This window comes from Scardinius erythrophthalmus, assembly GCF_964197995.2.
Source record: "Scardinius erythrophthalmus genome assembly, chromosome: 3".
NCBI lineage: Eukaryota > Metazoa > Chordata > Actinopteri > Cypriniformes > Leuciscidae > Scardinius > Scardinius erythrophthalmus.
In genome coordinates, this window is record NC_138223.1 from 55,801,089 (window position 1) to 55,826,739 (window position 25,651).

General features: G+C 40.7%; 1 protein-coding gene across 1 annotated transcript in view; it reads left to right on the plus strand.

Moving 5' to 3' along the window:
* Positions 1–25,651, plus strand: part of LOC308687466 (NACHT, LRR and PYD domains-containing protein 3-like) — a gene marked incomplete at its 3' end in the record, with an annotated part of 51,156 nt that overhangs the window by 13,702 nt on the left and 11,803 nt on the right. Inside the window, exons 2-6 of the mRNA XM_081360037.1 lie at positions 1,876–2,083; positions 21,956–22,082; positions 22,314–24,142; positions 24,291–24,464; positions 24,557–24,730. Of these exons, the coding sequence (XP_081216163.1) occupies positions 1,932–2,083; positions 21,956–22,082; positions 22,314–24,142; positions 24,291–24,464; positions 24,557–24,730 (2,456 nt within the window). The 5' untranslated portion in view covers positions 1,876–1,931. The remainder of the gene's footprint in view (positions 1–1,875; positions 2,084–21,955; positions 22,083–22,313; positions 24,143–24,290; positions 24,465–24,556; positions 24,731–25,651) is intronic.

Below are 25,651 nucleotides of genomic sequence, written 5' to 3' on the forward strand. Positions count from 1 at the left end.
TTGACTTAACTGTATTGTTATATAATTGTTGGCACTGGCACTTATAAACACTACATGGGTAAAATATACAATAAATAGGCTTAGTTTTGGAACCAAATGTTGGAGTTGGAATAAATTACTCCTTTTTTCCCCTTTTCTTTTGAGAAATAAAAGCCAAATGCTTGATCATTTTACAGCCACATCATTTTCGTTATGCATTATTTGTTTTGGTTGTTTAAAAACACACTACATTTTTTATTCGATTACTCGATTAATCGATCGATAAAGTGGTAGATTAATCGATTACAAAAAGAATCGATAGCTGCAGCCCTAGATTGAACATTATTGAAGACACCTGATGATAACAAGCAGAATCACTGAAGGAGAAAATCACAAATTGTAAGTTACCGTTTTGACGATCAAAGGTTGCTTTAGTTGGACTCTAGACCCTTATATTATTAACTTTAGATTTTGTTTGTCTGTTGTTTCTGAATTATAATCACCAGTTGAACAAAGACAAAAGTGATCTGATGGTGTTGGTTATGTTATGACAATCATCATTTGAACTTGATCACTGAACTCATTAAAATCCTTCTTTCTGACTTCGATTTATGTCGTTGGTTAGTGAATCTGCATAAATGCCCAGAATTTTTGATATAATATTAAGGATTTCTTAAAAGTTGTTAAAAAAAAAAATCATTCGTTTAGGCGCACACAGATGTCAAGATTCAGTCTATGCATCTCAACAATTGTGAGGAGCAGAATATTCAATTAGGAAAAGTAAATTACATAGACAATTCAGATCATAATTTATTCATACCGCAATGCATGATGGGAGCCATTAATGAGTTGTGATTGGTGGCAGCCACTGCAACATGCTTTATTATTGTCACCATTGTTGAGATTCACAGGCTGATTATTGATGTCTGTGTTTTAAATGAATTTATCTAGATGTCTTTTGATCAGAACAATGTTTATTAAATATTTTGAATTATAAGTAAAGTATTGATAATCATAGACTGAAGAATCACTAAACTGTAGCTAACAGTTTAATCCAAACTATCTCAATTAGTTTCCTTTTTCAGATCACAGCATGATTATGTCAAAACATAACCAACACTATAAAATAATATTTTACTTTGTTCATTTAATTGTTATAAATCATAATAGCAGACAAACAACAATAAATATTAAAGTAAACATATAATGGTCTAGAGCCCAACTAAAGCAAACACCCATCACCTTAATGGTAACTTACAATTTGTGATTTTCTCCTTCAGTGATTCTGCTTGTTAACATCAGGTGTCTTCAATAATGCTCAATCATCACTAAATTAATCACTTAATTATCTCCTCAGCCCTAAATGCCGCTTCATCTGAAAGCAGGTGATGGCGATTTACTACTAATTGTGTCCATAATATGAGCACACAGTGAGTGCACAGTGCGGTTACACTTTTAGCTCACTGTGAACTCACATTGTGGTCATATGGAGAGATCACTGTGAGATCAACGTGTTGACTGGGATGTCTTCAGAATGGCAGTTTCTCTCTGCAGATGATCATTTTCTCATGTGACATCCATGAGAAATGTCTGTTTGTTTAAGTAATATCAGTTCTGTTTATTATGGCCAAACAAAGCTATAAGTCACAGTTATACTCAGTTTTGGTTTAGTTTTCTATTAGTCTGTTTAGTCGCCTGTATTCTTGTGTCCCTTTGTTTTCCATTTTCAGTTTCCATGTATATCCATTTGTTCATCAGAGCTGTTTGTCACTTACTTCATCACCATGTGTATTTCAGTTCCTCTCCTTCACTCATTCTTTGTCCGGGATTGTTGTGAATACTTTGATTGTATTGTATAATTGTGCTACAGAATTTAACTGTGTTTCCACAATACAGGTCTGAAATCAGTCTCTCCACACTCTTTTGGTAAATGAGAGTAGGAGAAAACTAAAATGAGTCTCCCTAATGAGAGAGAAGATGAGGACACTGCCTCTAAAATGAGTCCTCCATCTCCTGGACCCAGCTGTGTGTCTGTGAAGAGTGATCATTCCATGACGAAAACTCCTCCTACATTCAGTGATGCAACAGTGACCTCTGACCCCAGGTGAGACACTGGCCATTTGAGCATTAACGGATGCTTTTATACAAAGTGATTTACAGTGTATTCCAGAAGCCTGCAGTGGGTGAGTGCTGATACTGAACCTTCACAGAGAAGCACACAATCACTTTCCTTGCTTGCAGTTTTCAAGATGTGTATAAAGACTTCTCTTGACTAAATCCTGTTAAACCACTCTCTCTCTTTCTAGTAATGTATGTGTAGTTTGCTTTAAATGGCTTTGTATGAAAAGTAGGGCTGTGAGATGTATCGTTTTTAGCATCGATATTGCAATGTGCGCCAGATGCCGCCCGGTTCATCAGATTAATTGATAAGTTTATCCCGAGTGATAGTTTATCATTTGCATGTGCTTTAAAGTCCTGTCAGTTTAAACATCAAGTGCAAGAAGACTGTAATTCGCGCGCTGCTTTGTGCACAGTAAAAACCCCAGTGTTAAATCAACACTGCTCAGAGCACATATGGTCCCACTCTACAGAGTGTTAAAATTAACACTGAAGCAGTGTTGAAGTTAATGAGATAATTAAGTGATTAATTAAGTGATGATTGGCCATTAGTGGTGACACCTGATGATAACAAGCAGAATCATTGAAGGAAAGAGAAACAAGAACAGAAAAAAGAGAAACACAAGAACTACTGACTTCGAGCCATTATTGCACTTATTATTTTACCAGTTTGACTTTATTTCTGTCATACATCTACACTAGGGCTGTGCGATATATATCGTGAGATTGTTATGCGCATCTCGTCAGTAAAGCCGGTTCCTTGATTAGTAGTAAATCACCATCACCTGCTTTCAGATGGAGCGGCATTTACTACAAAGAGCCGTAATTAACTGACAAGCTGAGCCATATCGCATTAATATCGCGGACGTATCGCCAGCGATACTAAATGCGATATGGCTCAGCTTGTCAGTTAACTACGGCTCTTTCACAGCAAAAACTCCAGTGTTAAATTAACACTCCTGGGAGTGTATGAGTCCACACTCAAGAGTGTTTAAGTTAATGAGATAATTAAGTGATTAATTTAGTGATGATTGAACATTATTGAAGACACCTGATGTTAACAAGCAGAATCACTGAAGGAGAAAATCACAAATTGTAAGTTACCATTAAGGTGATGGGTGTTTGCTTTAGTTGGGCTCTAAACCATTATATGTGTACTTTAGATTTTATTTGGCTGCTGTATCTGAGTTATAACTGACAGATAAACAAAGAAAAAAAAGTGATCTGATGGTGTAGGTTATATTATGACAATCATCCTTTGAACTTGATCACTGAACTCATTAAAATCCTTCTTTCTGACTTCGATTTATGTTGTTGGTTAGTGAATCTGCATAAATGCCCAGCATTTTTGATATAATATAAAGGATTTCTTAAAAGTTGCTTAAAAAAAAATCATTCTTTTAGGCACACACAGATGTCAAGATTCAGTCTATGCATCTCAACAATGGTGAGGAGCAGAATATTCAATTAGGAAAAGTAAATTACATAGACAATTCAGATCATAATTTATTCATACCGCAATGCATGATGGGAGCCATTAATGAGTTGTGATTGGTGGCAGCCACTGCAACATGCTTTATTATTGTCACCATTGTTGAGATTCACAGGCTGATTATTGATGTCTGTGTTTTAAATGAATTTATCTGAATGTCTTTTGATCAGAACAATGTTTATTAAATATTTAGAATTATAAGTAAAGTACTGATAATCATAGGTTGAAGAATCACTAAACTGCAGCTAACAAGTTAAACCAAACTATCTCAATAAGTTTCCTTTTTCAGATCACAGCATGATTATGTCAAAACATAACCAACACTATAAGATAGATAACATTTTACTTTGTTCATTTAACTGTTATAAAACAATAACAGCAGACAAACAACAGTAAATATTAAAGTAAACATATAATGGTCTAGAGCCCAACTAAAGCAAACACCCATCACCTTAATGGTAACTTACAATTTGTGATTTTCTTCTTCAGTGAGTCTGCTTGTTAACATCAGGTGTCTTCAATAATGCTCAATCATCACTAAATTAATCACTTAATTATCTCCTCAGCCCTAAATGCCGCTTCATCTGAAAGCAGGTGATGGCGATTTACTACTAATCAAGGAACCGGCTTTACTGACGAGATGCGCATAACAATCTCACGATATATATCGCACAGCCCTAATCTACACACGGTCTTATTTAGATTTAACAGAAGTTTAGACGGTAATGTTTTATGGAATGTTTCGTTTCATGTCATCATTATGGCGATCAGTGGTTGCTTTAGTTGGGCTCTTGACCCTTTACTTTTTAACATTAGTATTTCTCTGGCTGCTCCTACTCTGTGTTTATAGAGCATATGTGTTGTGGCAAGACAAACTATGATTTAGGCTGTGTTTCCTGAAAGCATCGCAAGCCTAATTTGATCGTACAGACCATATGTTGCAGTTGGTCTGCAATCAAGTAAGGCTTAAAATGCTTTTGGAAATGCAGCCCTGGTTATGATTTGATGACGAAATTACTAGTGACCTGATTCTATGATGGCACCCATTATAAACTGATTATCCACATGTTTTATTAGTTTTTCACTACAGTAATTACTTCCAGCAATGTTTTAATGTTCTGAAAGTTTTAAAATCACACACAGACATCAAGAAGTTATTTTGTTAAAACAAACAGACATCAAGAATCAGCATATGAATCTCAACAATGGTGACAATCAAACAAATGCTTAGTGTTGCAGTGCATGATGGGAGCCACCAATCAGAACGCATCAATGGCTGACATCATGCACTGCAGCATGAATAAATTATGCCGCTGAATTGTCCTGTAATTTTCATTGTTTTTTTCTGTTGGCTTTTATTTTACTATTGTTTTGCTCTGACTTTAGTAGCTTGTTTTGTGATGTTCAGAGTTGATCTGTTCGTCACTAGTTTGTTTATTGTCACCATTGTTGAGATTCATATGCTGATTCTTGATGTCTGTGTGTTTTAACACAATAACTTCTTTACACAGAGTATTTTCAAAATTGTTCATATTGCTGTTGGATCTCAAACTGTAGAATCTCAGAGCTACAATCACCAATACTAAAATGAGACATCTAGCATATAGTCAAAGATTTAGACTCTGAATGACATCAGTGAATCAGATCACTACATGGTAATGTAATTATCATCAAAACATATTGTGAGCAGGTCATGTTTTCTCTTGCAGAAAAAAATGTGCTTTATAAACACAATGATGGAACAGTCAGAGAAAAACTAATATTAACAAAATGAAAAGAGTCAAGAGCCCAACTAAAGCAAACACTGACCACCATAATGGTAACTTGAAAATAAAACTTCCATAAAATATTACCGTCTAAACTTTTGTTGAATCTCAAGAACTTTTGTCGATGTATGACAGAAATAAAGTCAAACTGGTAATAATAAGTGCAACAATGTGTAATGACTCGAAGTCAGTAGTTCTTGTTTCTCTTTTTTCTGTTATTGTTTTTTCTCTTTCCTTCAGTGATTCTGCTTATTAACATCAGGTGTCACCACTAATGGCCAATCACTTAATTAATCACTTAATTATATCATTAACTTCAACACTGCTTCAGTGTTAATTTTAACACTCTGTAGAGTGGGACCATATGTGCTCTGAGCAGTGTTGATTTAACACTGGGGTTTTTACTGTGTGTGCGCAGACAGAGCCACGCAGACAACACGAGAAGTCCATGAACACAGAATTCCCTTCCTTTTCTTATCTATTTGTGCTTGAACGGACATGTCCACAGAAAATTAAGTCAAAATGCCCGTCCTGACAAGTTTCCTCGTAAACGCAGTCGGTTATGAGTTGTAAACAGAGATACACAGCAAAATCCCCAGTGTTAAATTAACACTCCTCAGTGTTTATATGTGTCCACACTAGGGCTGTGCGATATATATCGTGAGATTGTTATGCGCATCTCGTCAGTAAAGCCGGTTCCTTGATTAGTAGTAAATCACCATCACCTGCTTTCAGATGAAGCGGCATTTACTACAAAGAGCCGTAGTTAACTGACAAGCTGAGCCATATCGCATTAATATCGCGGACGTATCGCCAGCGATACTTAATGCGATATGGCTCAGCTTGTCAGTTAACTACGGCTCTTTCACAGCAAAAACTCCAGTGTTAAATTAACACTCCTGGGAGTGTATGAGTCCACACTCAAGAGTGTTTAAGTTAATGAGATAATTAAGTGATTAATTTAGTGATGATTGAACATTATTGAAGACTCCTGATGTTAACAAGCAGAATCACTGAAGGAGAAAATCACAAATTGTAAGTTACCATTAAGGTGATGGGTGTTTGCTTTAGTTGGGCTCTAGACCATTATATGTGTACTTTGGATTTTATTTGGCTGCTGTATCTGAGTTATAACTGACAGATAAACAAAGAAAAAAAAAGTGATTTGATGGTGTAGGTTATATTATGACAATCATCATTTGAACTTGATCACTAAACTCATTAAAATCCTTCTTTCTGACTTCGATTTATGTTATTGGTTAGTGAATCTGCATAAATGCCCAGCATTTTTGATATAATATAAAGGATTTCTTAAAAGTTGCTTTAAAAAAAATGATTCTTTTAGGCACACACAGATGTCAAGATTCAGTCTATGCATCTCAACAATGGTGAGGAGCAGAATATTCAATTAGGAAAAGTAAATTACATAGACAATTCACATCATAATTTATTCATACCGCAATGCATGATGGGAGCCATTAATGAGTTGTGATTGGTGGCAGCCACTGCAACATGCTTTATTATTGTCACCATTGTTGAGATTCACAGGCTGATTATTGATGTCTGTGTTTTAAATGAATTTATCTGAAATGTCTTTTGATCAGAACAATGTTTATTAAATATTTAGAATAAGTAAAATACTGATAATCATAGGCTGAAGAATCACTAAACTGCAGCTAACAAGTTAAACCAAACTATCTCAATAAGTTTCCTTTTTCAGATCACAGCATGATTATGTCAAAACATAACCAACACTATAAGATAGATAACATTTTACTTTGTTCATTTAACTGTTATAAATCAGCAGACAAACAACAGTAAATATTAAAGTAAACATATAATGGTCTAGAGCCCAACTAAAGCAAACACCCATCACCTTAATGGTAACTTACAATTTGTGATTTTCTTCTTCAGTGAGTCTGCTTGTTAACATCAGGTGTCTTCAATAATGCTCAATCATCACTAAATTAATCACTTAATTATCTCCTCAGCCCTAAATGCCGCTTCATCTGAAAGCAGGTGATGGCGATTTACTACTAATCAAGGAACCGGCTTTACTGACGAGATGCGCATAACAATCTCACGATATATATCGCACAGCCCTAGTCCACACTACAGGGTGTTAAAAATGAACACTGAAGCAGTGTTGAAGTTAATGAGATAATTAAGTTATAATTAAGATAATTAAGGCTCTTGACACTTTTCATTTTTTAATATTAGATTTTCTCTGGATGCTACAACTCTGTGTTTATAAAGCACATTTGTTACTGCAAGAGAAAACATGACCTGCTCACAATATGTTTTGATGATAATGACATTATCATGTAGTGTCCTGATTCACTGATGTGAGAATCTAAATCTTTGACTATATGCTTGATGTCTTGTTTTAGTATTGGTGATTGTAGCTCTGAGATTCCACAGTTTGAGGTCCAACAGCAATATGAACAATTTTGAGAATACTTTGATCAAGGAAGTTATTGTGTTTAAACGCACAGACATCAAGAATCAGCATATGAGTCTCAATAATGGTGACAATAAACAAACTAGTGACGAACAGATCAACTCTGAACATCACAAAACAAGCCACTAAAGTCAGAACAAAACAATAGCAAAATAAAAGCCAACAGAAAAAACAATGAAAATTACAGGACAATTCAGCTGCATAATTTATTCATGCTGCAATGCATGATGTAAGCCATTGATGCGTTCTGATTGGTGGCTCCCATCATGCATTGCAACATTAAGCATTTGTTTGATTGTCACCATTGTTGAGATTCATATGTAGATTCTTGATGGCAGTGTGTGATTTTAAATCCTTCAGATCTGTAAAACATTGCTGGCAGTAACAATTACATAATTAGTTAATAATACTGGGTGACATCATTGAATCAGGTCACTAGTAATTTCATCATTGAAACATAACCAGGGCTGTATTTCCAAAAGCATCTTAAACTTAACTTGATCACAGACCAACTGCAACAAATGGTCTATAATCAAATTAGGCTTGCGATGCTTTCAGGAAACACAGTCCAAATCATAGTTTCTCTTGCCACAACACATATGCTTTATAAGCACAGAGTTGGAGCAACCAGTAAAGGGTAAAGGGTCAAGAGCCCAACTAAAGCAAACACTGACCACCATAATGGTGACATGAAACGAAACATTCCATAAAACATTACCATCTAAACTTCTGTTAAATCTAAATAAGACCGTGTGTGATAGAGTGGGACACTCTGAAGGGGATAATACTGGTCTGACAGTTTCCTTTGACAGGGCTCCGGTCAGAGAGAAGGGCACGGAGAAATTATTCCAGCAAACTTTATTATTGAAGTTTGGGTACAGGCATTGGTGTACAAATGTATGTATATGTGTGTGTGGTCTATAAAAGAAACAAAGAATAAAATAATATTAATCACGGTGTACAAAGGTATAAAAAAATATGTACAAAGGTATACAGTAATATCCAATACAATAATAAACATTGAATCAAAATACTACATATATTAATTTGGTCAAATAACCCGAAAAGAGTCATAAACAACTAATATACAGGCATACAAAGGGTTAATGAGGCAAAGTAGGAATTCTAAATGGATTTGGTAGTCTTTGCTCCCTCTAGTGGAAGCGGACGCAACTGCAACCCATGCGCCCAGCACGTGAGGGGCGCATGGCCAGGGAGTGCCGAACTACACTCTAGGCGCGTCTGACGGCGACACAGAGGCTAAACACGATTTAACGGTAGGACTAAAGGGCATAAGAACTGAAATATAGCACTCGAGAATACAGCTTAAGGCTGAAATAATGTAAAGGAAACAATCTCCAGTCTAACACGGATTATAACATAGCCACGTGATACCTATTAACTAAAGAAATACACACGAAAGTATCAAAACCGTGCATATAAGATACTTAACAGGAAAACAGGTGAAAGTAGACAACATCTAAACAAGTCCGATGGCAATATTTGCATCTTAGTGCAGGATGAAAACTTACTTTAGCTTAGGTTACGCACACGAGAGCCACCATCCCACAGAATGCGGAGTCGGGAATGAGGATGTGATGCGCTCGGAAAGAAAATGACGTCACTACAGTTTCAAAATAAAACGACAGGAAATAAAAGACTTTCCGACATAGCCGCCCCCAAATTTAGCAATAAATTTGAATCCCAAAGGAAAGTCTACTTAGTTGGCGTCGTCTTCATCCTCCCAGGCTGGCAGCCGCACAAGGCGCACGACTGGCCGTAAGTAGGTCTGTCCCTTGATCTTGACTTCAGCTGCCCTAACTCGTCCATCCGAGCCGGAACAGGTCTTCACCACTCTCCCGATGGGCCACTGGGCTCTGGGTAGCTGCGAATCAACCACCATCACTACCTGGCCAGCAGTCAGATTGTCTGTGTCCTTGTGCCACTTCGACCGCTTCTGAAGGTCCGGGAGGTGGCGACGGATGAAGTTGGACCAGAAATGGTCCGCCAGGATCTGGCTGTGGCGCCATCTTCTCCTGCTGAGAAGGTCACTAGATGCGTAAACAGCCTGCGGGAGTGATGCGTCGCGGCGTCCCATCAACAGTAAATTTGGTGTGACGGGATCCGGATCCGCAGCATCGGAGGAGATGTACCCAAGCGGTTTAGCATTGAGTATTCCCTCCACTTCAATCAGCACAGTTTGCAGCACAGGTTCGGCGACGGTGTGGTCCTGAAGGATGACTTGGAGAGCTGACTTAATCGACTTGATCTCTCGTTCCCACGTTCCCCCAAAGTGTGGAGACCCAGGGGGGTTGAAACGGAACTCGATTTGCTGTCTGGCCAGCTGTTCTTGAAGAGGAACTTCTAAAGCGGCAAAACTGGCTTGCAGCTCCGCAGCTCCACCTCGGAAGTTGGTTCCTCTGTCAGACAGGATCTCAAATGGCTTGCCGCGGCGAGCGATGAAGCGGCGGAGAGCCATCAGGAAAGCATCAGTGTCTATGCTCTCCAGTAGGTCAAGATGCACACAGCTCGTCGTCATGCACTTGAAAATCAGACCCCACCGCTTCTCTGTGCGCCGGCCCACCTTGACGTTGTAAGGCCCGAAACAATCGACTCCAGTCGACCAGAAAGGTGGCTTGTATAAGCGGAGTCTGGCAGGGGGTAAGTCTGCCATCTGAGGCACCACTGGAGTAGCTCGCCATTTCTGACATTCAACACAGCCGTGCTGATGACGCTTGATGGACTCTCTTCCCCGGAGTATCCAATATCTTCTCCTAATTTCGGCGAAAACCCGCTCGGGACCAGGATGTAGCAGTTCACTGTCATATTTCTTAATGAGCAGCTTCGTAACATGAGATTTGGGATCGAGGATGATAGGATGCATCGCATCTGGGTCAAGATCTTCTGCTCTGCGTAGTCTACCTCCCACTCTCAACAGGCCAACAGCTTCATCATACTCTGGAGCAAGCATTAACAGGCGACTCAGTCTCGAGATGGACTTACCAGCAGCAAGAGTTTCCACCTCTTCAGGGAAGGACTCACTCTGGGCTTGTCTGAGGACATGTAGCTCTGCTGTTTGGACGTCAGCTGCTGTCATGGTGAGGCTGCTCTGGTCATCAGCCGCCCCATGAAGGCTCTCATGGGTAACCTTGAGAAGACTGTCCCAGTTGTCTATATCAGACCTGAGTGTCGTGGTCGGAGAGCAGGTGGTGGCTCCACAGAACAATGTCTTCCGAAGTTCATCCTCGTCAGCTTCTTGGGCTTCTATTAACTGAAGCACTGGCCAAGAGTCTGGATGTCGTCGGAGGAATGGTGGACCTTGGCTCCACCGGTTCGGTTGGCTGAGCTCGAGCAAGGGTTTGCCGCGAGTAAGGTCATCGGCTGGATTGTCAGTGGTGCTGACGTATCGCCAGGTCGAGTTTTCAGTGAGCTCTTGAATTTCTGTGACTCTAGTTCCTACAAAGACCTTGTAGCGACACGAGTCGGAATTGAGCCACGTCAAAACTGTCATCGCGTCAGTCCAGAGAGTGACTTGCTGGGAAGGGAGTAACAATTCTGTCATAATGACTTTAGCCAGCTGGGCTCCGGCTAAAGCAGCACACAGTTCGAGGCGTGGCATGGATAGTTGTTTGCGAGGGCTCACTCGTGACCGAGCCATCACAAATGCAACGTGGACTTCACCTTGATTGTCTTGGGTGCGGAGGTAAGCGACGGCCCCGTAGGCTCTTTCAGAGGCGTCGCAGAAGATGTGTGCCTCTCGTCTGGGTGGCCCAGTGTCTGCTACTGATGGGACATAGCATCGGGGGATTTCCACTTGTGGAAGATGGACTAGTTCTCTCTCCCAATGTGTCCAGATATCCAGCAGAGCCTCTGGTCTGATCGGTTCATCCCAGCCAACTCCCACTCTCCACAGGTCTTGAATCAGGATCTTCGCTCGTGTGGTGAATGGAATTAAGTATCCGAGGGGATCATATTGCGTTGCCATCACCTTATAGACGTTCCTCAGAGTTGGCTGTGAATACTCTACTGGTCTGTGGCGGTAACCAAGGCGATCGGTAAGGCAGTTCCAGCGAAGGCCTAAGGCTGGCTCTTCGGGATCTTGTCGAGGCTGAGAGAGCCACAACTCGGTGCTTGCTGCTTTCGCTTCCAATGGAAGATGCTCAACAACTGTGGGGGTGTTACTGGCCCACTGCCTGATGTCAAAGCCTCCAGCTGAGAGCAGTTTACGCATCCGGTTGATGATGGTCTTGGCTTCCTCAGCGTTCGTGACACTGGTCAAACAGTTGTCGACATAGAAGGCAGTCTCCACAAGGTGTAGGATGTCCTCATGACCGCTGCTGTTATCCTTCACATGCCGCTGAAGGGCGTACGTGGCACAGCAGGGACTGCATGTCGTCCCGAATGGCAAAACCTGCCACTCATACACCGTTGGTTCCTCCTCCCTCTTCATACCTCTCCAGAGAAAACGGAGAAGGGGCTTGTCTTCTGGTAGCAGGCGAACTTGATGAAACATCGCTTTGATGTCACCACTGATAGCCACACTGTGTTCTCGGAACCGAAGAAGTACACCGAGGAGAGTAGGACCTAAGGTCGGACCGGGCAACAGTTGGCTGTTGAGACTTTGACCGTTGTGCTGGTAGGAACAGTTATAGACAATCCTTGCCTTACCGTTGTGGTGGACAACGTGGTGCGGCAGATACCAGGACTCTGTGGAGCTGTCTACTGTGTCAGGAGGTAGAGGTTTGGCGTAGCCCAACTGTTCAAGTTTCTGTATTTCTTGACAGTAGGTGTTGGCTAGAGCCGTGTCTTTGGCTAGACGGCGTTCTGTGCTCCGTAGCTGTGGGAGCAATGTGTGCTTTGGAGCCCAGAGCGTGAGGCTAGCTTTGCGCCTCAGTAGTGGAGTAGCATACCTTGTTACTCCATCCACTTCTACCTTGACTGTGCGCTGTTCTAGCAGCTCTAGGGCCTGCTGATCTTCTTTGGAGCAGGTCACAGTCTTGGCGTTGGCATACGGGGTTATGTCAACTTCCCACAGTCGTTCAACATGCCGCTGCAGCTCTGAGTTAGGAGACATGGTGAAGTAGCAATGAGAGTGCTCACCAGTGAGGTTGAGGTTGGCGGGGCCTTGCAATGTCCAACCAAGAGCAGTACGCACAGCTACAGGACTCCCAGGAGGACCTGCTCGGACCGGTTGTTTGGGAAGCAGCAGATGTGGAAAGTCAGAGCCTATCAGCAGAAGCGGCTGGACCTTGTCAACCTTCGGCAGAGGAAGACCTTGCAGGTGGGAGTATCTGCGCATGAGTGACTTGACAGGATAGCTATGCTCGGACAGGCTCAGCTCACCAGCAGTGAAGGCATGAAAGATGTGGTACCTTTGTTTGGGAGAATGAGCTGGGGAGATGTCGAACGAGACAGCGGCTCCTTGTAGATGGATCACCTCATGGCGGACAGTACGCAAAGGCAAGCTTTCAGGCTCTTTGGCTAAATGGAGTTGCCGGACTGCTGAGGGAAGGATGAGGGTTCTCTCTGATCCGTCGTCCAGAATAGCGAAACCTTCCAGAGAGTGCTCGGCATTGTACAGGCACACTTTAACTAGCTTCAACATGACTCTCTGTGGACGACTAGGACGGTCAACATATATGGTGTCGGGAGCAGCACTGACCATTAACACTTTCTTAGCCTCTTGGAAACACACTTCGTGGAGCACGGTCAGGTGTTGCTGTTTGCACACTTGACAAGGCTTCTTGAGAGTACATGCCTCAGGTTTATGGTTCCTGCCACACCTCCAACAGCCTCTGTCTTTAATCCAGGTGGAAATCTCTGATGGAGTGAGCGTTTTGAATTTGGGGCATAAGCTGAGGTAATGCTCACGGGCGTCGCAGTACGGGCAGTAAGGCTTCACACTGGGTTTAACTTTGGGTGACTTTGTGCTGCGAGCAGGATCTGGAGGGGCTACCTTAGCTTGGCTCTCAGTGTTGTAAAACACGTTAGATGAAGGACCCTGGGATTTCCTTTGGCCCTTAACTGGCTTAGGCTGGTCTTGGAACATCAGAGCTGCTCGAGATGAAATGCGCTTTGCTTGTGACTTTAACTGAAGCCAAACAGAGAAGTCTTCAAGCGTGTAGGTCTGGTCAGTGCCGGTCCTCAGGATGCCTCGGTTTATGCTGTACTCCACAAACGCGTCTCGATAGTTAGTAGGCAGTTTGCTGAGCAGCCTGTCGACGTGGGAGCCGCATCGCAGTTCGTAGCCATTCTCACCCTCGAGGGAGCGGAGCATGCCAACTAGACCTTGTACTGATAGGGCAAAGTTGTCAAATGCCTCTGGATCTCCAGATCTTACGTGAGGTGAGTTTAAGATGGCACCCAGCTCGCTTTGCACGAGCTGACGCGGTTGCCCATATTTATCTTGGAGAGCCTGGAGGGCTGAGGTGTATGGCTTTGGATGGTACATGTAGGCTTGGGCTAGCTTGTAGGCGCTTGGCAACTTCAAGTGATCGAGGAGGACTCGATATTTGAACTGCTCTGTGAGGTGAGCATGTGTATTGAGCAGATTGTCCAAAGCCATCTTGAGCAGGGCAAAGTCTGACTCTTTACCTGAGGTGAAGTGAGGTAGAGTAGGTCTAGGAAGGCCATAAGATGTGGCAACTAGAAGCTCCATGAGGTCTGTACCCGGCGCTGCCCTGTAATCTAGAGGCGCTGTGCCCTGTCGTGGCAAAGGTGGCATGGCAGGGTAAGGATAGGACATTGTGTTAGCAGCTGATATCACTGGCTGTAGAGGTGTAACAGGTGGAGGCACATATTGGACCTGGGCTTGGCTATAGACCATCTGTGGCTGGCGAAGTGGGGCCATATACTGTTCTACTGACAGTGGCGGAGCATGTGAGGTAATAGCACTCATGGCTGGTCTGGGAGCCGACTGTGAAGCTGGGTTGTTGATTGCAAGAGGAGGAAGCATGGTAATATACTTAGGCTGTGGCTGGGCAAATATACTAGTAGTAGTATAAGCACTCACTTGTGAAGCGGGCTGGACTGATGGTAGACTGGTCGAGACAGGTGGACTAATGACTGCACTGGAGACTGGTGGCAGAACATGAATAGATGGAGTGGAATGGAGCAGTCCCTGTGCACCTTGTGAGTGGTTTAGGAGAGGCTGATTTTCTGATGAGGACCTTAGGTTGTACTCACATTCACTGAGAGGCCTGGAGGAACTTGGACTCTTAATTCCTTCTTCCTTCAGGAAAGACGTGATAAGAGCTGCTTGCGCCAATTCCATCTCTTTCTCTTTCAGTCGCCGTCGCAACATCTGATGCCTAGTGATAGCCTCTTTACTCTTGTATGCCATCTCTGCTTTCTCCTCCAGTCGACGTCTCTGCCGTTCTTGTTCTCTGAGAAGTTCCTCCTTCTCATCGAGGGCGTCTCTGGCTTCTTTGTCTAGAAGAGTACACTGCTCGTCCACTAGCGTCTGCTCCATAATCTGCCGCTGCACTTCTGCTAATTCCATCCGCTTGACCTGTTCCTCCAACATGGCACTCTGTAGCTCGGATAACCCTTCTGCTACGGACCTCTTGGTTGATGAGGTAGCACTGGCTCGAGATCTCGGTCTGCTACGATGAGAAGATACCAAGGATCGACATGAATCTGCTCTCACAAATGGCAGTGAAAGTGGATCAGGGATTGGGATGTCGTGAGCTGGGGCTGCTGCTCCGAGTTCCTCAGCTTCGGTGGAAGGAAGTACTGTGACTCTCGGTGTGTACCCAACTTCAAAGTTTGCAAGGGATGCTGGTAACTGTATCTCCCGCTGGGGTCGAGAACGCACTGCTGGATCTGCAGATGGTTGTCCTGGCTCCATATTGTCTCCAGAAAGCTGTCAGATCCGGCTCGAAGGACCATGTGATAGAGTGGGACACTCTGAAGGGGATAATACTGGTCTGACAGTTTCCTTTGACAGGGCTCCGGTCAGAGAGAAGGGCACGGAGAAATTATTCCAGCAAACTTTATTATTGAAGTTTGGGTACAGGCATTGGTGTACAAATGTATGTATATGTGTGTGTGGTCTATAAAAGAAACAAAGAATAAAATAATATTAATCACGGTGTACAAAGGTATAAAAAAATATGTACAAAGGTATACAGTAATATCCAATACAATAATAAACATTGAATCAAAATACTACATATATTAATTTGGTCAAATAACCCGAAAAGAGTCATAAACAACTAATATACAGGCATACAAAGGGTTAATGAGGCAAAGTAGGAATTCTAAATGGATTTGGTAGTCTTTGCTCCCTCTAGTGGAAGCGGACGCAACTGCAACCCATGCGCCCAGCACGTGAGGGGCGCATGGCCAGGGAGTGCCGAACTACACTCTAGGCGTGTCTGACGGCGACACAGAGGCTAAACACGATTTAACGGTAGGACTAAAGGGCATAAGCACTGAAATATAGCACTCGAGAATACAGCTTAAGGCTGAAATAATGTAAAGGAAACAATCTCCAGTCTAACACGGATTATAACATAGCCACGTGATACCTATTAACTAAAGAAATACACACGAAAGTATCAAAACCGTGCATATAAGATACTTAACAGGAAAACAGGTGAAAGTAGACAACATCTAAACAAGTCCGATGGCAATATTTGCATCTTAGTGCAGGATGAAAACTTACTTTAGCTTAGGTTACGCACACGAGAGCCACCATCCCACAGAATGCGGAGTCGGGAATGAGGATGTGATGCGCTCGGAAAGAAAATGACGTCACTACAGTTTCAAAATAAAACGACAGGAAATAAAAGACTTTCCGACACCGTGTGTAGATGTATGACAGAAATAAAGTCAAACTGGTAAAATAATAAGTGCAATAATGGCTCGAAGTCAGTGGTTCTTGTGTTTCTCTTTTTTCTGTTCTTGTTTCTCTTTCCTTCAGTGAGTCTGCTTGTTATCATCAGGTGTCACCACTAATGGCCAATCATCACTTAATTAATCACTTAATTATCTCATTATCTTCAACACTGCTTCAGTGTTAACTTAATTAACTCATTAACTTCAACACTGCTTCAGTGTTAATTTTTAACACCCTGTAGTGTGGATACATATGTACACTGAGGAGTGTTAATTTAACACTGGGGATTTTGCTGTGTAGAAAACGGATGCTCATCATTACTAGTACTGGATACATGCATTCGTCTTAAAGTGACAGCAGCCCAATATACCCCCAACTGTTTGTGTCACTAAAGTTAATCAAACAACTAAAGAGAAAGAGAACACCACACAGTAAATTCCCCAGTGTTAAAGGTGGATCCTCCGTGAAAGCGGAGGATCTTTCCGAATTTTAGATAAGAACCGCCCTCTCCACTTTTTGAAAAAATGCACATGCGCAACACTCTACCTGCTCCCGAGAGGGAACGCCTATTAAACGTGTGCGAGGTTCTCCTCGTGCACGCTCTGTTTACAAGTTGCTGTCGGCATCGCTCATACAAGATTACTTTCCAAAAGAAGATTTGCACTTTTTCTCCAAATAGCATGCCAAACTTTACCTGTCGAGTAGAAACTTCGCAACTGAGGCATCAGTGGGAAGCCCAACCTGTGTATTCAGTGCACGCCATCGTGTGAAACAATCTCCCAAAAACACTCTGATCTTGTTTCTCTCTTCTGAGGCCTTTCTCTTCTTCTCATACAGTTCGTACAAACTTTTTCTCTTGCGACCCTCAGACATTTTCAAAGGACCCGGTGAAACGGCGAGCTTCAATGAAAGGCTCAGCTCTAGCTCACCACACATAAACACCTGAAAGTGCGCATGCGCAGAAAGCGAAAACTAAGGGACGAGCACGTACGACGGCCTTACGTAAACATATCACCAGAATGATTGACCCTTAGGTGGACCAATAGTTTACACTACCCACCCGGAAAAAGAAAATCCTCCGCTATACCTTTAAATTAACACCGCTCGGTGTTCATATGGGAATCACCAGCAGGGTGTTAAAAGTAACACTGAAGCAGTGTTGAGTTAATTAGATAATTAAACTTAATTTCTTTCCCACTGAGGAAAGAAAGACATGGACATTTTGGATGGCACTGGGGTGAGTAAATTATCAGGAAATTTTTATTTTGAGGTGAATTAATCCTTTAATTATATGAATCGTATCAATTTATAAATTATATGTATAAATACATTGAATACTATGCTGTGTTTTACATTTGATTATTCAATGTCTGTACCTGAATACAGTTAATTTACCTGAAAAACATAAAGCACTGCTTATTTCATCTGTCTTTGTTCAATTGTATGATGCTTGTAATGTGTTTATTATTTTCTATGCAGATGCACTACCTTACAAAATTACCTGAATCATCCTAGAATGATTCATTCTTTACAAATAGAGCTATTCAAATCATCAGGTGAAATTGTTTTCATATCGCAGTATATATTGCAGAAAAACAAAATATTGCAATGTTAGTTTTTTTCCAATATCATGCAGCCCTAATGAAAAGCATCTGATAAACTATATTAATAAAAAAGTTTGTCAAGAGGATTTGATTAACGTGTCACACTCCTCATTGAGCTTAAAGGGTTAGTTCACCCAAAAATGAAAATTCTGTCAGTAATTACTCACCCTCATGTTGTTCCAACCGCGTAAGACCTTCGTTCATCTTCGGAACACAAATTAAGATATTTTTGATGAAATCTGAGCCATGTCTGAATTCTCCATAGGCTGCTATGTGACCGAAACTTGCTGGCCCAGAAAAGTTATTAAAGAGATCGTTAATATAGTCCAAGTGACTCCAGTGGCTCAATCTTAAGTATATCAAGCGATGAGAATACTTTTTGTGCGCAAAAACAAACAAAAATAACGACTTTATTCCACTATTCATTTCCTTCTCTCTGGACCTCTAGTTGGTTCGCGTAGTGTTTTTGCGCAGCGCGTCCGTGTTACACGTCACCACGTAGGCTCACTTTTGGCCGACGCCGGTCATGTGGGTGATGCGTGATGACGTGCAACACAGACGCGCAGCGCAAAAACACTACGAGGCCCAGAGAGAAGGAAATGAAAAGTGTTATCTTATATTGTTGGTTGTGTTTTGACATAATCATGCTGTGATCTGAAAAAGGAAACTTATTGAGATAATTTGGTTTATCTTGTTAGCAGCAGTTTTATGATTCTTCAGGCTATGATTATCAGTACTTATAATTCAAAATTTTTAATAAATATTGTTCTGATCAAAAGACATTTAGGTAAATTCATGTAAAACACAGACATCAATAATCAGCCTGTGAATCTCAACAATGGTGACAATAATAAAGCATGTTGCAGTGGCTGCCACCAATCACAACTCATTAATGGCTCCCATCATGCATTGCAGTATGAATAAATTATGAAATGAATTGTCTATGTAATTTACTTTTCTTAATTGAATATTCTGCTCCTCACCATTGTTGAGATGCATAGACTGAATCTTGATGTCTGTGTGTGCCTAAAATAAAGATTTTTTTTTAAACAACTTTTAAGAAATCCTTTATATTATATCAAAAATTCTGGGCATTTATGCAGATTCTCAGTTATGCTGCAACCAACAACATAAAACAAAGTCAGAAAGAAGGATTTTAATGAGTTCAGTGATCAAGTTCAAATGATGATTGTCATAATATAACCAACACCATCAGATCACTTTTTTTTCTTTGTTCAACTGGCAGTTATAACTCAGATGCAGCAGACAAACAAAATCTAAAGTTAAATAATATATGGGTCAAGAGCCCCACTAAAGCAAACACCCATCACCATAACGGTAACTTACAATTTGTGATTTTCTCCTTCAGTGATTCTGCTTGTTAACATCAGGTGTCTTCAATAATGCTCAATCATCACTAAATTAATCACTTAATTATCTCATTAACTTCAACACTCTTGAGTGTGGACTAATACACTCCCAGGAGTGTTAATTTAACACTGGAGTTTTTGCTGTGTACAAAAAGCCGTAGTTAACTGACAAGCTGAGCCATATCGCATTAATTATCGCTGGCGATACGTCCGTGATATTAATGTGATATGGCTCAGCTTGTCAGTTAACTACGGCTCTTTGTAGTAAATGCCGCTCCATCTGAAAGCAGGTGATGGTGATTTACTACTAATCAAGGAACCGGCTTTACTGACGAGATGCGCATAACAATATCAGGATTTAAATCGCCCAGCCCTAAGCTAAAGCCGCCCGTACACAGCAAAATCCCCAGTGTTAAATTAACACTGCTCAGAGTTTATATGAGTCCACACTCAGAGTGTTATAATTAACACTGAAGCAGTGTTAAAGTTAATGAGATAATTAAGTGATTAGTTGATTAATTGAGTGATGATTGAGCATTATTGAAGACATATGATGTTAATAAGCAGAATCACTGAATGAGAAAATTTATTTTTGAAATGGTCACCATTGCGATGATGTGTGTTTAGTTTAGTTGGACTCTTGACCCTTACTTAATTAACTTTAGATTTTGTTTGGTTGCTGTAATTTGTTTATAACAGCCAGATGAACAAAGAGCAAATGTGAGCTGATGGTGTTGGTTGTGTTTTAACATAATCATTAGTTGGCCTGAATCACTGAACTCATTGAGAGTATAATTTCTGAATTAAGTTTACCTAATGGATTATAGCAGCACTGTCCTTGTCGAGCATGCCATTTTTAGCCTTTTCAATGAAATCCATAGTATTAAATCAATTACGAAAAAAAATAAAATAATTTTCAGGCACACACAGACATCAAAAATTAGCGTATGAATCTCAACAATGGTGACAAACAGATCAACTCTGAACATAAGCTCATTATTTATTCATGCAGCAATGCATGATGGGAGTCATGAATGAGTTTTGATTGGTGGTACCCAGAATGCACTGCAACATGCTTTATTATTGTCACCATTGTTGAGATTTACAGGCTGATTCTTGATGTCTGTGTCTAAAAAAAATATAACAAAAATGTATTTGAAAAACTTTCAGGAAATTATTTGGATTACATTGTAAAAGTTAAAAATATTATGCTTTTCAAGGACAGTGCTGCTGTAATTAATAAAGTATATCTAATTCAGAATTAGGCTCTATGTAAGTTCAGTGATTGAGGTTTAATGATTGTGAAATAATTATTACATTAAAACACAACCAACACCATCAAAACACCTTTTCACTTTGTTCATCTGGCTGTTATAACTGAAATACAGGAGGCAAACAAAATCTAAAGTTAATGATTTAAGGGTCAAGACCCCAACTAAAGCAAACACTGATCCCCATAATGGTAACTTAAAATTACAGTTTTCTCCTTCAGTGATTCTGCTTGTTAACATCAGGTGTCTTCAATAATGCTCAATCATCACTCAATTAGTCACTTAATTATCTCATTAACTTTAACACTGCTTCAGTTTTACATATAACACTCTGAGTGTGGACTCATATAAACACTGTGAGTGTTAATTTAACACTGGGGATTTTGCTGTGTAGGTGGCAGCAAGTTTTAATGATTGAGTCACTTAATCCTTCAACTGATTCGTTCAAAACAGCTGAATCATTCAGGAACAAAGCAAATTACTGTTTATATGAATTACTTAGTGAATTAGTGATCCGCCCCCATTTGTTCAAAAACACAGATTCATTCAGATATGAAATATAAACAGCACCCTTGCTCGTGTCACATTGTTGAACTATCAGGAGCATTTTTGCCCATATATCTTCTTTCCACATATTTCCAACCCTTACTGGAGAGCAAAACATGTATATCAAAAATTCCAATCATTATAATTTGATTTTAATATATATATTAACATATAATGTGATTAGTGCCTTATCGAATGTTGATTAAGTGATGCTTGATTTTTAAATAATTTCAGACCCCTTCTTCTGATAAACTGCAGCGCGAGCAACTACGTGAAAGTCCAACTTTATCTTTATTGCAAAATTAAATGAAACATTCCATAAGGCGCTAATTCTACACATAATTTACTACACAGGGCACAGCAGAAAGGCATTGCACAAATGTATTTGCAGGCATGCATGTTCATATTAACTTTTTAAATAGTATACCTGCCCCACACACAACATTCCTTATGGTACTACCGTAATACCCTACCCTAATAGCTAACATTCTGTTTTTATTTGTCAGTATCAGCAGGAGGAAGAGACTGAGATCAGAGTCTCCAGAACCTAGCGGTGTGTCTTTGAAGAGTAGCAGATCCATGATGCTACCTCTCACTTTCAGTGATGGACCAGTGACCTCTGACCCTCTGTTAGTATAAACATTAACTGGCTAATTTACTGTTGTGCATCTCAGATAAATAAGATAATTTAAAAGAATTTCAAGAAAATCAATGAAATAACACAAGGGACATATGCACTACACAAGGGTGCAACTTGAAAAGGGACACCAAAGTCAAATCCAGAAACTGATATACTGATGATATTTCTGATGCTCATTGTGATCACTGCAATTGCTGCTCTTTTATTTTTTCAGCAGGGGGAAGATACATGAGCCAATCAGATCTGACACACACACGCACTGGCAGACACACACACAAGAGACTGGAGGCCTGCAGAGAGTCAAAGACCAGCACAAAACCAGCATGAAGAACAAGTATGAGAGATTATTTGAAGGAAACAAACTCCAAGAGAATGGGACCCTCCTGAATAGGATCTACACACAGCTCTACATCATAGAGGGAGAGAGAGAAGGAGTGAATGAAGAACATGAGGTTTTACAGATGGAGAAAACGGCCAAAACACAAAACTCACAAGACTCTCCGATCGATTGCAATGACATATTTAAAGCCTCACCTGAACCAGGATGTGAGGAAAAAGAGCAAATCAAGACTGTTCTTACTAAAGGCATCGCTGGAATCGGGAAAACCGTCTCTGTGCAGAAGTTCATTCTGGACTGGGCAGAGGGAAAAGCCAATCAGGATGTAGATTTCATGTTTGTGCTTCAGTTTCGAGAGTTGAACTTGATCCGAGAATATCAGTACAGTCTCCACAGACTTCTGCTGGACTTTCATCCTGAACTTCAAGATCTGGACTCAAAGATTTATAAGGTGTGTAAAGTTGTGTTCATCTTTGATGGTCTGGATGAAAGCAGAATCACACTGATGTTTTCAGACGCTCAGAAAGTTTCTGGTGTGACTGAGACTTCATCAGTGGGTAAGTTGATGTCAAACCTCATGAAAGGAGAGCTTCTTCCCTCTGCTCTCATCTGGATCACCTCCAGACCAGCAGCAGCGAATCAGATCCCTTCCAAATACATCAACCGTCTGACTGAGATTCAGGGGTTCAATGAGCCTCAGAAGGAGGAATATTTCAGGAAGAGAATCAGTGACGACCATCAAGCCAGCAGAATCATCTCACACATCAGAAGAGCAAGAAGCCTCCACATCATGTGCCACATACCCGTCTTCTGCTGGATCTCGTCCACTGTGCTTCTAAAGCTCCTGAAAGAAGATTTGAGTGCAGAAATCCCTCAAACTCTGACTGAAATGTACATCCACTTCCTGCTGATTCAGATCAACATGAGGAATCAGAAGTATGAAGAGAAAGATCCAGAGAAACTTCTGCAGTCCAACAGAGAAGTGATTGTGAAACTTGCTGAAGTGGCTTTCAAACAGCTGATGAAGGGCAATGTGATGTTCTATGAGGAGGACCTGATTGAGAGCGGCATAGCTGTCACTGACGCCTCAGTGTATTCTGGGATTTGCACTGAGATCTTTAAGGAGGAATATGTGATTTATCAGAGGAAAGTCTACAGCTTTATTCATTTGAGCGTCCAGGAGTTTCTCGCTGCTTTGTATGTGTATTACTACCACATAAGCAGCAATAGAGAAGTGTGTTTAGATTCACTGCATAATTTACAGAAAAGAGCAGTAGACAAAGCCCTTAAGAGTGAGAATGGACAGCTGGATTTGTTCCTGCGGTTCCTGCTGGGCATCTCACTGGAGTCCAATCAGAGACTCTTACAGGATCTACTGACACACACAGAGAACAATTCAGAGAGCATCAGGAGAACCACACAGTACATTAAAGAGAAGATCAAAGATGGACATGGACCATCCACTGAAAGATCCATTAATCTGTTCCTCTGTCTGCTGGAAGTGAAAGATCAGACTCTGTCCAGAGAGATTCAGGAGTTTGTGAAATCAGACAAACTCTCAGAGAAGAAACTCTCTCCTGCTCACTGCTCAACAATCGCCTATATGCTTCAGATGTCAGAGGAGGCGCTGGATGAGCTGGACCTCAAGAAATACAACACATCAGATGAGGGGAGAAGAAGACTGATACCAGCTGTGATCAACTGCAAAAAAGCTCTGTGCGTATTTAATTTTGTACTAATGTTTTAAATTGTGTCTTAATAATTTCATTTGTACATCTTTTACAAATAATGATATAATGGAAATACAGTTGAAAAATTAGGTTAAGAATTTCATTTTGTTTGAATTTGTTTTAATCTTTTTCAGTCTCGCCTGCTGTAATCTCACTGGTCAGTCCTTTGAAATGATATCATCAGCTCTACAATCCTCAAACTCTGTCCTGAGAGAGCTGGATCTGAGTAACAACGACCTGCAGGATTCAGGAGTGAATCTGCTCTCTGATGGACTAAAGAGTCCAAACTGTCAGCTGGAGATACTGAGGTGTGTTAGAGCATATAAGGGATAATCTACAGTCAGCCGGTCATAATGTTGATGTGTGTTTGTTAATGATCTGACTGTGTGTGTGTCTGTAGGTTGTCTGGCTGTATGGTGACAGAGGAAGGCTGTGGTTATGTGTCTTCAGCTCTGAGTTCAAACCCCTCACACCTGAGAGAGCTGGACCTGAGCTACAATCACCCAGGAGAATCAGGAGTCCAGCTGCTCAACGGCAAACTGAAGGATCAAAACTGCTCTCTGCAGTTTCTCATGTATGTTTAGACGTTACGACTCATATGTGAGACTAAATGTAATTAGGGTTCACCTAAGAGGGATCTTTTGTTAAGAAATAATATTTTATGGTCATCATTTTTAGCTTGCTTTATCTGATGTAATACAGCAGAATCCTCAAATCTCATAAGAGAAAACAGTGAACAGTTTTTAATATTAAATTTTGAGGGTGTAAGCTTAGAGAACTGTTACTTTAATACTAAATTAGCTTTAAGAAAAACCAGATTATTACAACCCATATATTTTTTAATTCCTACTAGGATCCGATAGAGCCTAGTGTTAAAGGGTAACACCTTGCTATAACAATTTGCAGTACTTATTTAAATATTTTGTTGTGGTCTTTTTTTGCAATGTTTGATTGCAATGATTTGTTGTCTGTGCTGACCTGCACATATGATTCACTCTGTGCTATCCTGTCTTTGGTCTGGAGCACACTGGTGTGTGCTGCAGTGGTTCACGTGACAGATGCAAAATCAGGGGCTGTATTCACAAAAAAAAATCTTACAGCTAATTGTTGCTCCTAAGCAACTCTTAAAAATTAGGGACATGTTGCTCCTAATATTAGGACTAATACATTTTTCGTCTAAAGGGAATTCACATAGCATTTAATTCTAAAATTACTGTAGCTCTTAAACCCAGTACAGCTTAAAGGGGACCTATTATACTAATTTTTAAGATATTTAAAATAAGCCTGATGTCCCCGGAGTGTGTATGTGAAGTTTTAGCTCAAAATGCCTTACAGATCATTTTTATAGCATGTTAAAATTGCCACTTTTTGGGGGTTGGCAAAAATGTGATGGATCCAAATGATTTGGATTTGCTGTTGCAGAAAGATTTTGTCAAAGAAAAAAGGTATACGACCAAACCTCTGGCTGGCGGCCAACAAGAGCTTGACCAAAGGA